Here is a 10,346-nt window from a genome sequence, read left to right as displayed (position 1 = left end):
ACCCTCATGAAAGTCATAATGTTTGTAAGCTGTAGTGTTGTATTGTACATTTACACAAGCTCTGTACTAGTGTACAATTCTGAGGTATTTATACTTCAGTATTAACATTTTATACTCTTATTTACTTTGATAATCACTTACTTACTACTTACTTTCATTATGCAACTCATCTTTTTACAGCTATAGTTAATATAGTTAATTCACAGATTAATATTTTACAAAGAAAATGTGTCAGTTTATGAAATACAATGTCTTGATTTAGTATATGAAGTGATAAAAAATAGCTTCAGTCTGACCATTACCTATTTATACATTAATACATTTGAGATAATATTCAATAATATATATGATAAACATTGACAATTATATCTGTGTGATGAGGACTTTAATTTTGAATGCCAGACTTCTAAATTGTTACATTTTTATCAAAATATACACAAATGTGTGTCTAACATCCACCTTCTTGTATAAAGAGAGTGGACAAAATATTACGAACACCACAAACTAAAACCTTCATAATGACCATAAAGTGAAATCAACACCTAAAACTGTTTCACCACAAATTAAACATCATAATCTCAATGAATATGAAGCCCCAAAGTCTTAAAAGACATTATGTATAAAGCAATCATATGAATAAATATGGACAAAATGTATAATATAATAATGAAATTGTAAAATAATCCAATACATTTTTAAAACTCAGCTCATTATTCTTCGTGCAATTATTTATTTAATAATGTCTTATTAAGTTAAAGTCTGCTTCCATTCAAAAATGTGCTTTTCTTACTGTTACTTGGATGTTTGAGCTTCACAGAGCAGAATGATGTTTATGCAGTTTGACACTAGAAGACTGCTGAAAGAGTGCTCACCTTAAATCTGAGTTAAAGGCGTGCATCTACGAGCATGATTTGTGACATCACAACTAGTTTGGAGCCAATCGTGGTCCAGCATGCGACTTACACAAGTCTTATGTGGAAACATGAAGCCTCCAGTGCAGATACAAGAGTGGACTCCCAGTTCAGAAGGAAACATTTTGTGTTCAGCAGTTAAACGTTGGAAATGAAAAATATTTACATATTCATAACTTTGGATTTTTTAATGAGGAAGAAGTAGTAGATATAAGTAGAACTTTTTTTGGTTGAAAAACCATATCAGACAGAAATTATTATTCAAAGCACAGTATTTTTATTTGTATTATGTAAACATGTCTGGAGGGCATCTTCAATATTGAACCTTAGGTCTTTATTTATTACAAGGCTGTTGTTTTAGACTGTATAACTTTTTGCCAGGTATAAACATAGACTGTATGGACCTACTTAAAGGACACGTTCACTATTTTTCAAGTCTGTCTTAAAACAACAGTCAAGCGCCAATATGAACACTGAAAGAAGTTTTCCTCGCTGTAATCATTCCTCCTGTTCATACTGGCTGTTAAATGATCCCCTTCAAATGTGCTTTCAATGTAAGTGATGGAGGCCAAAATCCACAGTGTGTCCACACAGTCATTTAGTGCAAAAATGCATTTAAAAATGTATCTGAAGCTTATATGAGGCTTCAGCAGTATGAGTTAATTATATCAAGTGGATATCTGCCACATTTACAGTCTTTTTAGAATCAAATTACCTCTTTGTGTTTCCCTGTTGAGCTGCGGTAGAAGTATAGTAACAAAAAGAGGGACTTTGGCACTAAAAAGACTGTAACATTGAAACATATCTACTTGATTTGACTTCATAATAATTTAACTTCAATTAAACTTTTAAATCCATTTTTGCCCAGGAGGCTTGTAGATTTTGGCTCCCATTGCTAGTGCGTTATGAAGGGATCTTCTAATGGTCAGTATGAACAGGAGGATTGATTATGGCAAGATAAAAATCTGTTTCAATGTTCATTTGGGCACCTGGCTATTGTTTTAAGACAGACTTGAAAAACTGTGAACCTTTAATAATCTGGCAGCTGAGTGTCTCTCATGTATAGGGCTTTTCACTTCACATATCCTGGAAACCAATACACTTGCAATATAAAGGGGGTGCGGGCTAAACAAGAGTTTAAGGCTCTTAACAGGGTCTTAACAAAACAACGTCTTTAATTTTCAGGGTTTAGAGCCTCCCCTCCATACGTCCCCTGCACTTTTAAATCTGGCCAGCCCGTCTGGACCGTGGTCCTTTGTCTTCCCACATTGTTAGACGCATGCCATCTGCTCAGCTGTTATTACAGGCGGCTTTAGATTTAAACTAGCACAACCTCTGTTCGTCCCTTTCGCCTACAATTTAGTCTCAGTAACTTCTTAAACATAGTGCATCATACCATGTAGTCTAAACTAGAACAGGGGCAACTTGAGCTTTTTTCATCCTTTTATCTCTAAATTACATAGTCTATATTTTAACCTAACGGTGTATGGTTGCCTGGTGACGTCAGCGTCCCAGCAGCAAGAGTCCCTTTTTTTTTTTTTTTTTTTTTGGGAGCTGTGGAAAGAAATCAAACGAAGATGCTTTTCACTCTCACCGGACTGCAGCCGCCGCTCAGACTTTCTGTCCGGAACACTCGACCACATGTGTAAAGGTGTGTTGGACGATGTTTCGGAGAGTGGCGGTGTTAAAGAGAGCCGACGATGAAAACGTGGACTCCGGAGCTGAAACTGCCGAGTGAGTTAACGGTTGTCTCGGCGTTAGCTCCAGGCTAATGCTAGCCAACTTCGCTTTTTTTCACCCGTAGCCACAATAGAAGCTAATTTTGTCCAAAACAGTAAATTCTGATGGTATGGAGGCTTCAAAGCAGTACTGGTTCAACTTCTCAGGCACTACCCTAAAGTTTGTTTGTGTTTGCTTTATTCTTTATAGTATTTTCCCATAATTTGGCTTTTTAACGCTTATGTTAGCTAACAACAGATAATGTGTTGTCATGGTGACCAAAGCTAAGGGGCAGTTTTCCAAACCTATCACCACAAGATGGAGACAGATTTGGTCTTTTCTTTCCTGTCTGTGTGGAGTAATGACTCATGTTCTTCTCCTGTTGTGTCATATTTAGATCTGACTGCAGCAGGATGTCAACATCTGGCAGTAAGTGTTGTTTGTTTCGTCACTCGTACAGTAGTTTTGTTAGTTCAAGCGATTCAAGCGTTTGGCCACTTCCATAAAGACAAGACACTCGCTACTCACAAGAAAGACACTATTAAAGAACGAGTTCACTTAAAACAACGGTCAGTTGCCTAAATGAACATTGAAACATGTTTTTCTTGCTGTAATCATCCCTCCTGTTCATACTGACCATTCCCTTCATGATGCACTAACATTGTAAAGTGATGGGGGACAAAATCCACAGTCCTCCTTCTGTGCAAAAATAGATTTAAAAGTTTATTTGAAGCTAATGTGAAGCTCCAGTTGCCCAAATTATTTAAATCAATTAGATATCTTTCAACGTTACAGTCTTTTTAGTGTCAAAGTCCCTCTTTTTGTTACTATACTTCCACCACAGCTCAACAGGGAAACACAAAGAGGGAATTTGATGCTAAAAAGACTAAATGTGGCAGATATCCACTTGATATGACTAACTCAGTCTGCTGAAGCCTCATATAAGCTTCAGATAAACTTTAAAAATGCATCTTTGCACAAAATGACTGTGTGGACACACTGTGGATTTTGCCCCCCATCACTTACACTGAAGAGGAGGACCGATTACAGTGAGGAAAACCTCTTTCACTGTTCATATGGGCACCTAACTGTTTAAGACAGACTTGAAAAATTGTGAACCTTTAATAAAAATGGTCTCAATTGAGGCAGAGATATGACTATTTAGTCCATAACATGGCTCAAGCTCCATAAACAATGGTTCCTACATTTCCCATAATGCAACTCAACAGCGTCTTTTCATTCAACTCTTCTTGCCTGGTTAATGCCCTCTTTCAAACTACACGCCCCCAGTTTCTAACACATGTTTTACAGTAATAGTTAGTTTTCTCCAAATTGAGACAACCCTGATGACATAATCAGGGTTTTTTAGTAGTCCTGATTTTCTCAGCTCCTCCAGGGCCACAGACGCAACTGTTTTCACAGGCTGAGTCATACCACCCATAACGAGTAAACAGATATTTAATGTAATGTAATTCAAAAGTGCCCCTCATACTAGACTTTTATTACAGCTTCAGATAAACTTCTGTGTCGCCTGTTTTAAAAAGTATTTGTATGAGAGCACCTTTCAACTCTTTATTAGCCTTCATTAGGTCGTGTATTGTGCCTAGTGATTGCAGTGCCTTTCAGTAGCCTTACTGCATGCCAAAACTCATGATTTAACCTAGCATAAATCAAGTAGAAGCTTTTCCTTTAACAATAACCTCACATGTTAAACAAAGAGAAAGACTTAAAGCTTAACAAACAACATCTGTTACTGTGATTCATGCAAAACATGATTTGTATGATGTAGCAAATCCCATTTTGTCAGATTTTCATGTCCTTTTGTGTGTGTGTGCGTGTGCGTGTGTGTGTGTGTGTGTGTGTGTGTGTGTGTGTGTGTGTGTGTGTGTGTGTGTGCGCGTGCGTGCGTGCGTGCGTGCGTGCGTGCGTGCGTGTGTGTGTGTGTGCGTGCGTGCGCGCGACCCCAGTTGAGCTCATGACCAGGCGGGTCAGGCAGCAGCAGCCCCTGCTAATGAACCTGCATCTGCTGGCCAACCCTGGAGACTCACTGCTGCTGCAGCACACCTTGGATCGCCTTCTCCGCTGGCTCTGCCCAAGCCTCCGCATCTTCCATGTGTCAGAGAGGGCTTCTCCATATAGAAGTTACACTCGCCTCAGTCCTGTGGCAGGTGTGTGGTCTTGCATTTGTTATACATCTTGCCATACACATGTGCCAGGTATTTCATTGGCGGGATACAAAACCCTGTCAAGCTTAAATTAACTTTATTGCACATTTTGTAGGTGTATTTATTTCTTGCCGGAGAAAATAATAATTTCCATATGTGAGAACAAGACATGTTTACAGACATGTCAACCTTTTTAACTTTCTATTCACGTCAGCGACCCCCTCAACTGTTGCACTTTGTTAAATACTACATTTTTTTCTTTGTATGGTGTAAACATTTCATCCCACAAGTATCTTCCCTTGTTAGAACTGCATCTGTTTTTATTTAAGTTGATTAGGAATAAATTTTTGCCAAAAATTGTTTCAGGCTACCCTTCTCTGGCTATTACCTTCTTCCTCCATGAGGCTTATGGAGAGGAACGGATCCTCAAAGTGCTGGATTTCTTCCAGCGTCCGCCCTGGCATTACCATCACACAGAGAGCTGCGGCAGCCGAACCGGAGGAATCCACATTACCTCGAGCAGTTCCCCATCCAACCCCCTGCTGCGGCCCTACCTCCTGCCCAGCCGAGACTTTTACAGCCTGGGTGCAGGGATGCCTGTGTGGGGGGTTCGACCAGTGCACTGTGGAGGAGAAATACTGCGTGTGACACTATACAGTGGATATGACAACTATGAGGACGCTGTGCGGCTGTATGAGACGGTGCTGCAACAACAGGCAGAGGAGCAGAAGACAGGTTTCTGCTGGTTCACCCTCCACATTGGCAAGTCTTCATATGTTTCTGTGTGTTTTTTGCAACATTTACATTCTAGCAATACCATTGGCTGATTAAACTGATTTACAAAAAAATGTTTAAGATTAAATTTCTGAATATAAAAAACAATCATAAGACATTTAAATAAAGCTTCCCTCAACACATTCCCTTCTGTTCTGCTGTGTTATATTTCTGTCTGTTGCTCCTCCCCACACAGAGCCAGGGCTGTGCCTGCAGCTTGCTTTAAAGCAGTTGTCACCAGGAGTTCGGGTGGAGCCGTGCAGCTCTGCTGTGCTACAGTTTAGTGTGGAGGAAATCGGCCAGCTGGTCCCTCTGCTGCCCAACCCCTGTACCCCCATCAGCACCACACGCTGGCAGACGGAAGACCTGGATGGAAACAAAGTTCTCTTCCAGGTAGCTTAATAGAGCACATACCTGATTTTACCCTGATAAAGGTTTTGATGTATAAGTTGCCAGATGTGCCAAATATTCATTTTTTTAAAAAGCGTATGTCGTACATGCAGCAAAATAACTGGTGTTGTGTGTCTTTTTAAGCCTTTTAGTCTGCCTCTTTCTTTATTTAACATGTGAGGTCATTGTGAATGGAAGAAAAGCTGTTCATTGATTTATGCCAGTTTAAATTATGAGGTTTGTCATACATCAGTGGTTGCTTTCAGTCAGAAGCAGCCCTACATTAACTGTAAACACACAGCACTCAGCTGGAAGGTTTACTCTATGATTATCTCACAGCATGCAGAGTCTAAAGAGCAGAGTCTTTGTGTAAAATGTTGTATTCCACATGTTGCTGGCCAGCTTCCTCAGTACCGTCACCAGTTTGCTTTGGAGGGAAAAGGACAGGAAATGAAATGCAATGCCTTTCAGTTTCATGTGTTTTACCACTCATCTAGTTAAAAGAAGAAGAAAAAAAGTAGGTCCTATTGCATGCAAGTCACATGAATGTATGATGAACAACATATGTATCTTATATGTTAAACAAAAAGTGGGAGGACTAAGACTTTAATATTTTTTTTGCGCTGCATGTAAACATAATTTGCATGACACTGCAAGTGATGCAAATCATATTTTGTCAGATTTGCATGTTATTCCAATCATATTTGAATGTGATGCACAGACAGACAAATTATTTGTCTTTTCTGCATAGTGAAGAATAAAACATTTCTCTTAATTCAGATTCAAATTCAGAAATAAATGTTTTACTCTCTAAAATGTGTTTCAAAAAGTATTGCATGATAAAAATCCTCACAATATATAATAACGCGGGGATTTTTATTTGAATCTTCTTTGACTGAATTTGTTATATTAGTTAATGTGAACAGATGCAGGCACATATTTATTTTAGATTATTTTACATTAGATTTATTTGTTCAAAAAAAAGTTGGGTTGGAAAACCCAAGATATGTGACTGACTGCTCTGTGGTTAAACACAATTTCTCTTAGGGTTAATCTTCTTTTTCTTACCCCTGTATCTGAAATCCTACTGATTGATGCCAGTATCTCAAGTTATTAAACATTTCACATGACACAAAGCTGATGAGACAAAGCCTAACAAAATCCAAAAAAAAAAAAAATCTTGTTGAGCCAAACAGAGTCAGATTTCTTCAGGCTGTTCACCACAAAACGACCAGTGTTGACTGAAACAATAGAGAGGAAAAAATACTTCCTGTGGTAATGATCAAAAAAGCTTGTGGTAACAGTCCTTAACAGAAAAACTCTAAGCTGTCAAATCAGCCATATGTTACATGCGTGGATGTTAATTCTGTCAAAGTCCTTTAACTTGCTTAAATCTCTCTAGTCCTGTTATAAATCATAATCCCTCTCCTCCTCTCCTTCTGTGCGGCAGGTGAAAACCCCAGCTCAGCCTCCGCGACCCTTAACCTGTGCTTTCCCCCTGACCTGCCCCAGCGTGTCCCCTCGAGGAATGCCGCTCAGGAGCTCAGGACAGGGCCACAGCCTGTCGCCCTGCAACCTCACGACTCCCCTGCCCTGGCAAACACACAGGCAAGGTGAGGACTCAGAAAGGACAAACTGTGATCATGAGATGCTGTGCTCAGTCAAACCTGCTGTATATATTAGACGGTACTTTCCTGTCACAGATTCATTATTGGGAGCTTGCGGGAAGACGCATCAGGAGAGGACACAATGCTAGTGTGTGAGACACGTCTCTAAATTATCAGAGCCCAAAACTGTCACCCAAAGGTCACTTAGTTACATATAATGATTTTGTTTTTTTTAAAATTTCCCGTCAGTCATTTCACAGATAGCCAGTGCATTAAACGATCATTTGTATGTGGGAGGCTTATTCTACTCTTCCGGGTTCTTAATGAGTCAGACTTATTCTGAGAACTGGAAAATTTGCGAACCAAGTGTGAAGTGTTGATATTTCAAATGTATAGCGGTTGGAAAGTTCTTTTATAGCTGTTAGACAGCTTTCAGGGTATCACGTAAATCCAAGAATGACTTCTATATTCTATTTTTTTAGTTTTTTTGTATACAAGTAGTCAATAAAAATATTGTTTATAGCTGCTTTAATTTAAACATATATCAAACAAATATTAAAACATTAGTTTTCTACACCATCCGTAAGAAACACACCAGGCAGTTTTCATGTTCAAATACAGTGTATCACATCAGGAAAAGGTTTGTGATTTTCACTTTTGTGACATAACTTGATGTGTCTTGTGTTTTTTTGGCAGGTCACAGACCACGCAGTGACCCAGTCCTGGACAAGCTTCACGGAAGTGGTGGAGCAGAGAGCCTGGGATCAGGTAGCTGCTGTAGCACCCCTCCAGGCAGTTCCTGCTACTCATCCCAGCGCAGCAGCCCAGCCCTGCCTTCAACCTCCAATCACCCTGACTCTCCTCTGCGCCCCTCCATCACCCGCTCTCTTTCACATCTCCTTCTGGAAGAGGACGAGGAGGAGGCAGAGACCAACGTAGACACAGGAGTCCCCGTCTCGCCTCGCTCTGACACAGCAGTCAAAGCGATTACTCGCTCTTCTTCCATGGACCTTTGGATGACTCTCCACTCGGAGAGACCTGCAGCTGTCGGGGCTTCAGGTGCTGAGGGTCTAGCCAAGGAACTGAGTGAATGTCTGCCACGAACAAACAAACGCCCTCAGGGGCCCTCCAGGACATGGGGCTCTGCTGGTTGTATGAATGAAGCCATGAAGGGTTGTGGCAGCAGGACAGTGGTGCAGAAAGACAGGACTACTGCTGAAAAATGCACCAAGCCATTGTCATCACACATAAACAATGAGGAACCCGTAGATGAGTTCTTCATCTGAATTTCTGCCACTACGCCGCAGGTGTGGTAAAAATCACAGTCATCATCTCAAAATGTAGCACATGGAGGAGATTGCAGCAAAGGTGGGACAAGATGAGACCCTTTAAATAGAAGATCTGAAGGTATACAAGAAAACAGAGCTGTATAGTTTGACAAAGGAAACCAAAGTTCAGCTGTGGGGGACATTTTCCAGTCGAAAGTATCTTGTAAATCCTTAAAATGGTTTGACCTGTACCATAAATCGACAAATTGTAACAGCAAAATCCCACAACATCAGATCTGCCAAGAGAGCAGAACATGGTGAATGATATTTTGAAGACAGTGCAGGTATTAATATTGTTGAATGTCTAATTTACTTTTATATATTTAGGTCCAACTTATTGTTTGTGCAGCTATTGTGTTAAAGTGTAGCCATGTGAGTAGGAAACTGTATGTGTTACTGTCAGGGTACTAGTGCCAGTCTACGTCTCCGTCACTCCCTCCCACCCACCCAGGCAAGCTAATGTCTTATTTTTCGATTGCCTTTGAGACGGATGATGATGATCTCAGCATGGAGGCTCTTTTATGTCTGCGATCATCGTGATTAGAAATCTGATTTAGTCTGATTGCTCTCCACAGTGCAGCACCATCACTCTGCTTTACTTAGTAAAAGTAGCCCGTTGGCTTTTGATTACATTTGTTCAATTGCACTTCAGATGATTTTTGCTCTAGATTTGTGTTAAAATGTAGAAGTGGTGGACTACGAATTACTGTAATCTCACATCTTTTTCCTCTCATAGCCTTAAGAGTTAACAGGATTTTCTAAAGAATTTAAAGAGAATATTTGGACTTCACAGAAACATTTTTGTAATTTTTTTTATATTGATGTAACCATTAGTATGTAAAGTGTCTCAAACAGACAGAATGTGTCCAAAGCCTGAGACCTTAGAAATGTTAATTACTGTAAAACCACAGTAAACTGAGGGATTGGCAGACAGTGAGAGATTAAGTGAAAACTGAAGTACTGCACTTAAACAGATGGTAGTCAAACACACCTTTTTGTACAGTGTTTGATAGAGCTGTCAATAGATCAGGAATACTCATGACTAATTGTACTGTATCATGTGGGGAAAGGGAAATACTATGCATGTAATGACTGAATCTCATGACACAGGTCATACTCATCTCTTCTACAACAGTTACCTCATCGGTCACTGTTTGGCCACATTTCAAGTGTGGATCTTCTAAATTAACCTACTAAACAGATAAACCTGAATCTGTTAAACGCTTGTGTTGGTTTGCTCCTGCTCAACAGATTGTGAACATGTCTGTGGTCCTGACATGACAAAAAGTTTTAAGATTCAATACAGATGTAACACAGATGTCAGAATTCATTAGCTGAAGGATTACTGTGCTGAATAGTGAGCTGAGTAATCGATGAACAACACAATCTGCACTGACAGACATCCGCTCTGTGTGCAGTGATGGAAAAAGAGAACAATCTGGCGGAGTAAAA

At 39.9% G+C, this 10,346-nt stretch overlaps 1 protein-coding gene across 1 annotated transcript; it reads left to right on the top strand.

Moving 5' to 3' along the window:
- Window positions 1-2,206: 2,206 nt before the first annotated feature.
- On the top strand, window positions 2,207-10,119 carry LOC137185952 (protein FAM124B). Its single transcript, XM_067594515.1, has 7 exons — window positions 2,207-2,645; window positions 3,028-3,059; window positions 4,598-4,798; window positions 5,162-5,557; window positions 5,766-5,962; window positions 7,410-7,572; window positions 8,263-10,119. Exons 1-7 carry the CDS (start codon window positions 2,575-2,577, stop codon window positions 8,850-8,852), a joined length of 1,650 nt encoding a protein of 549 aa, XP_067450616.1. The 5' UTR covers window positions 2,207-2,574; the 3' UTR covers window positions 8,853-10,119.
- The last annotated feature ends 227 nt before the right edge of the window (window positions 10,120-10,346 follow it).

This window comes from Thunnus thynnus, chromosome 7 (genome assembly GCF_963924715.1).
Source record: "Thunnus thynnus chromosome 7, fThuThy2.1, whole genome shotgun sequence".
NCBI lineage: Eukaryota > Metazoa > Chordata > Actinopteri > Scombriformes > Scombridae > Thunnus > Thunnus thynnus.
This window is presented reverse-complemented; position numbering and strand designations above follow the sequence as displayed.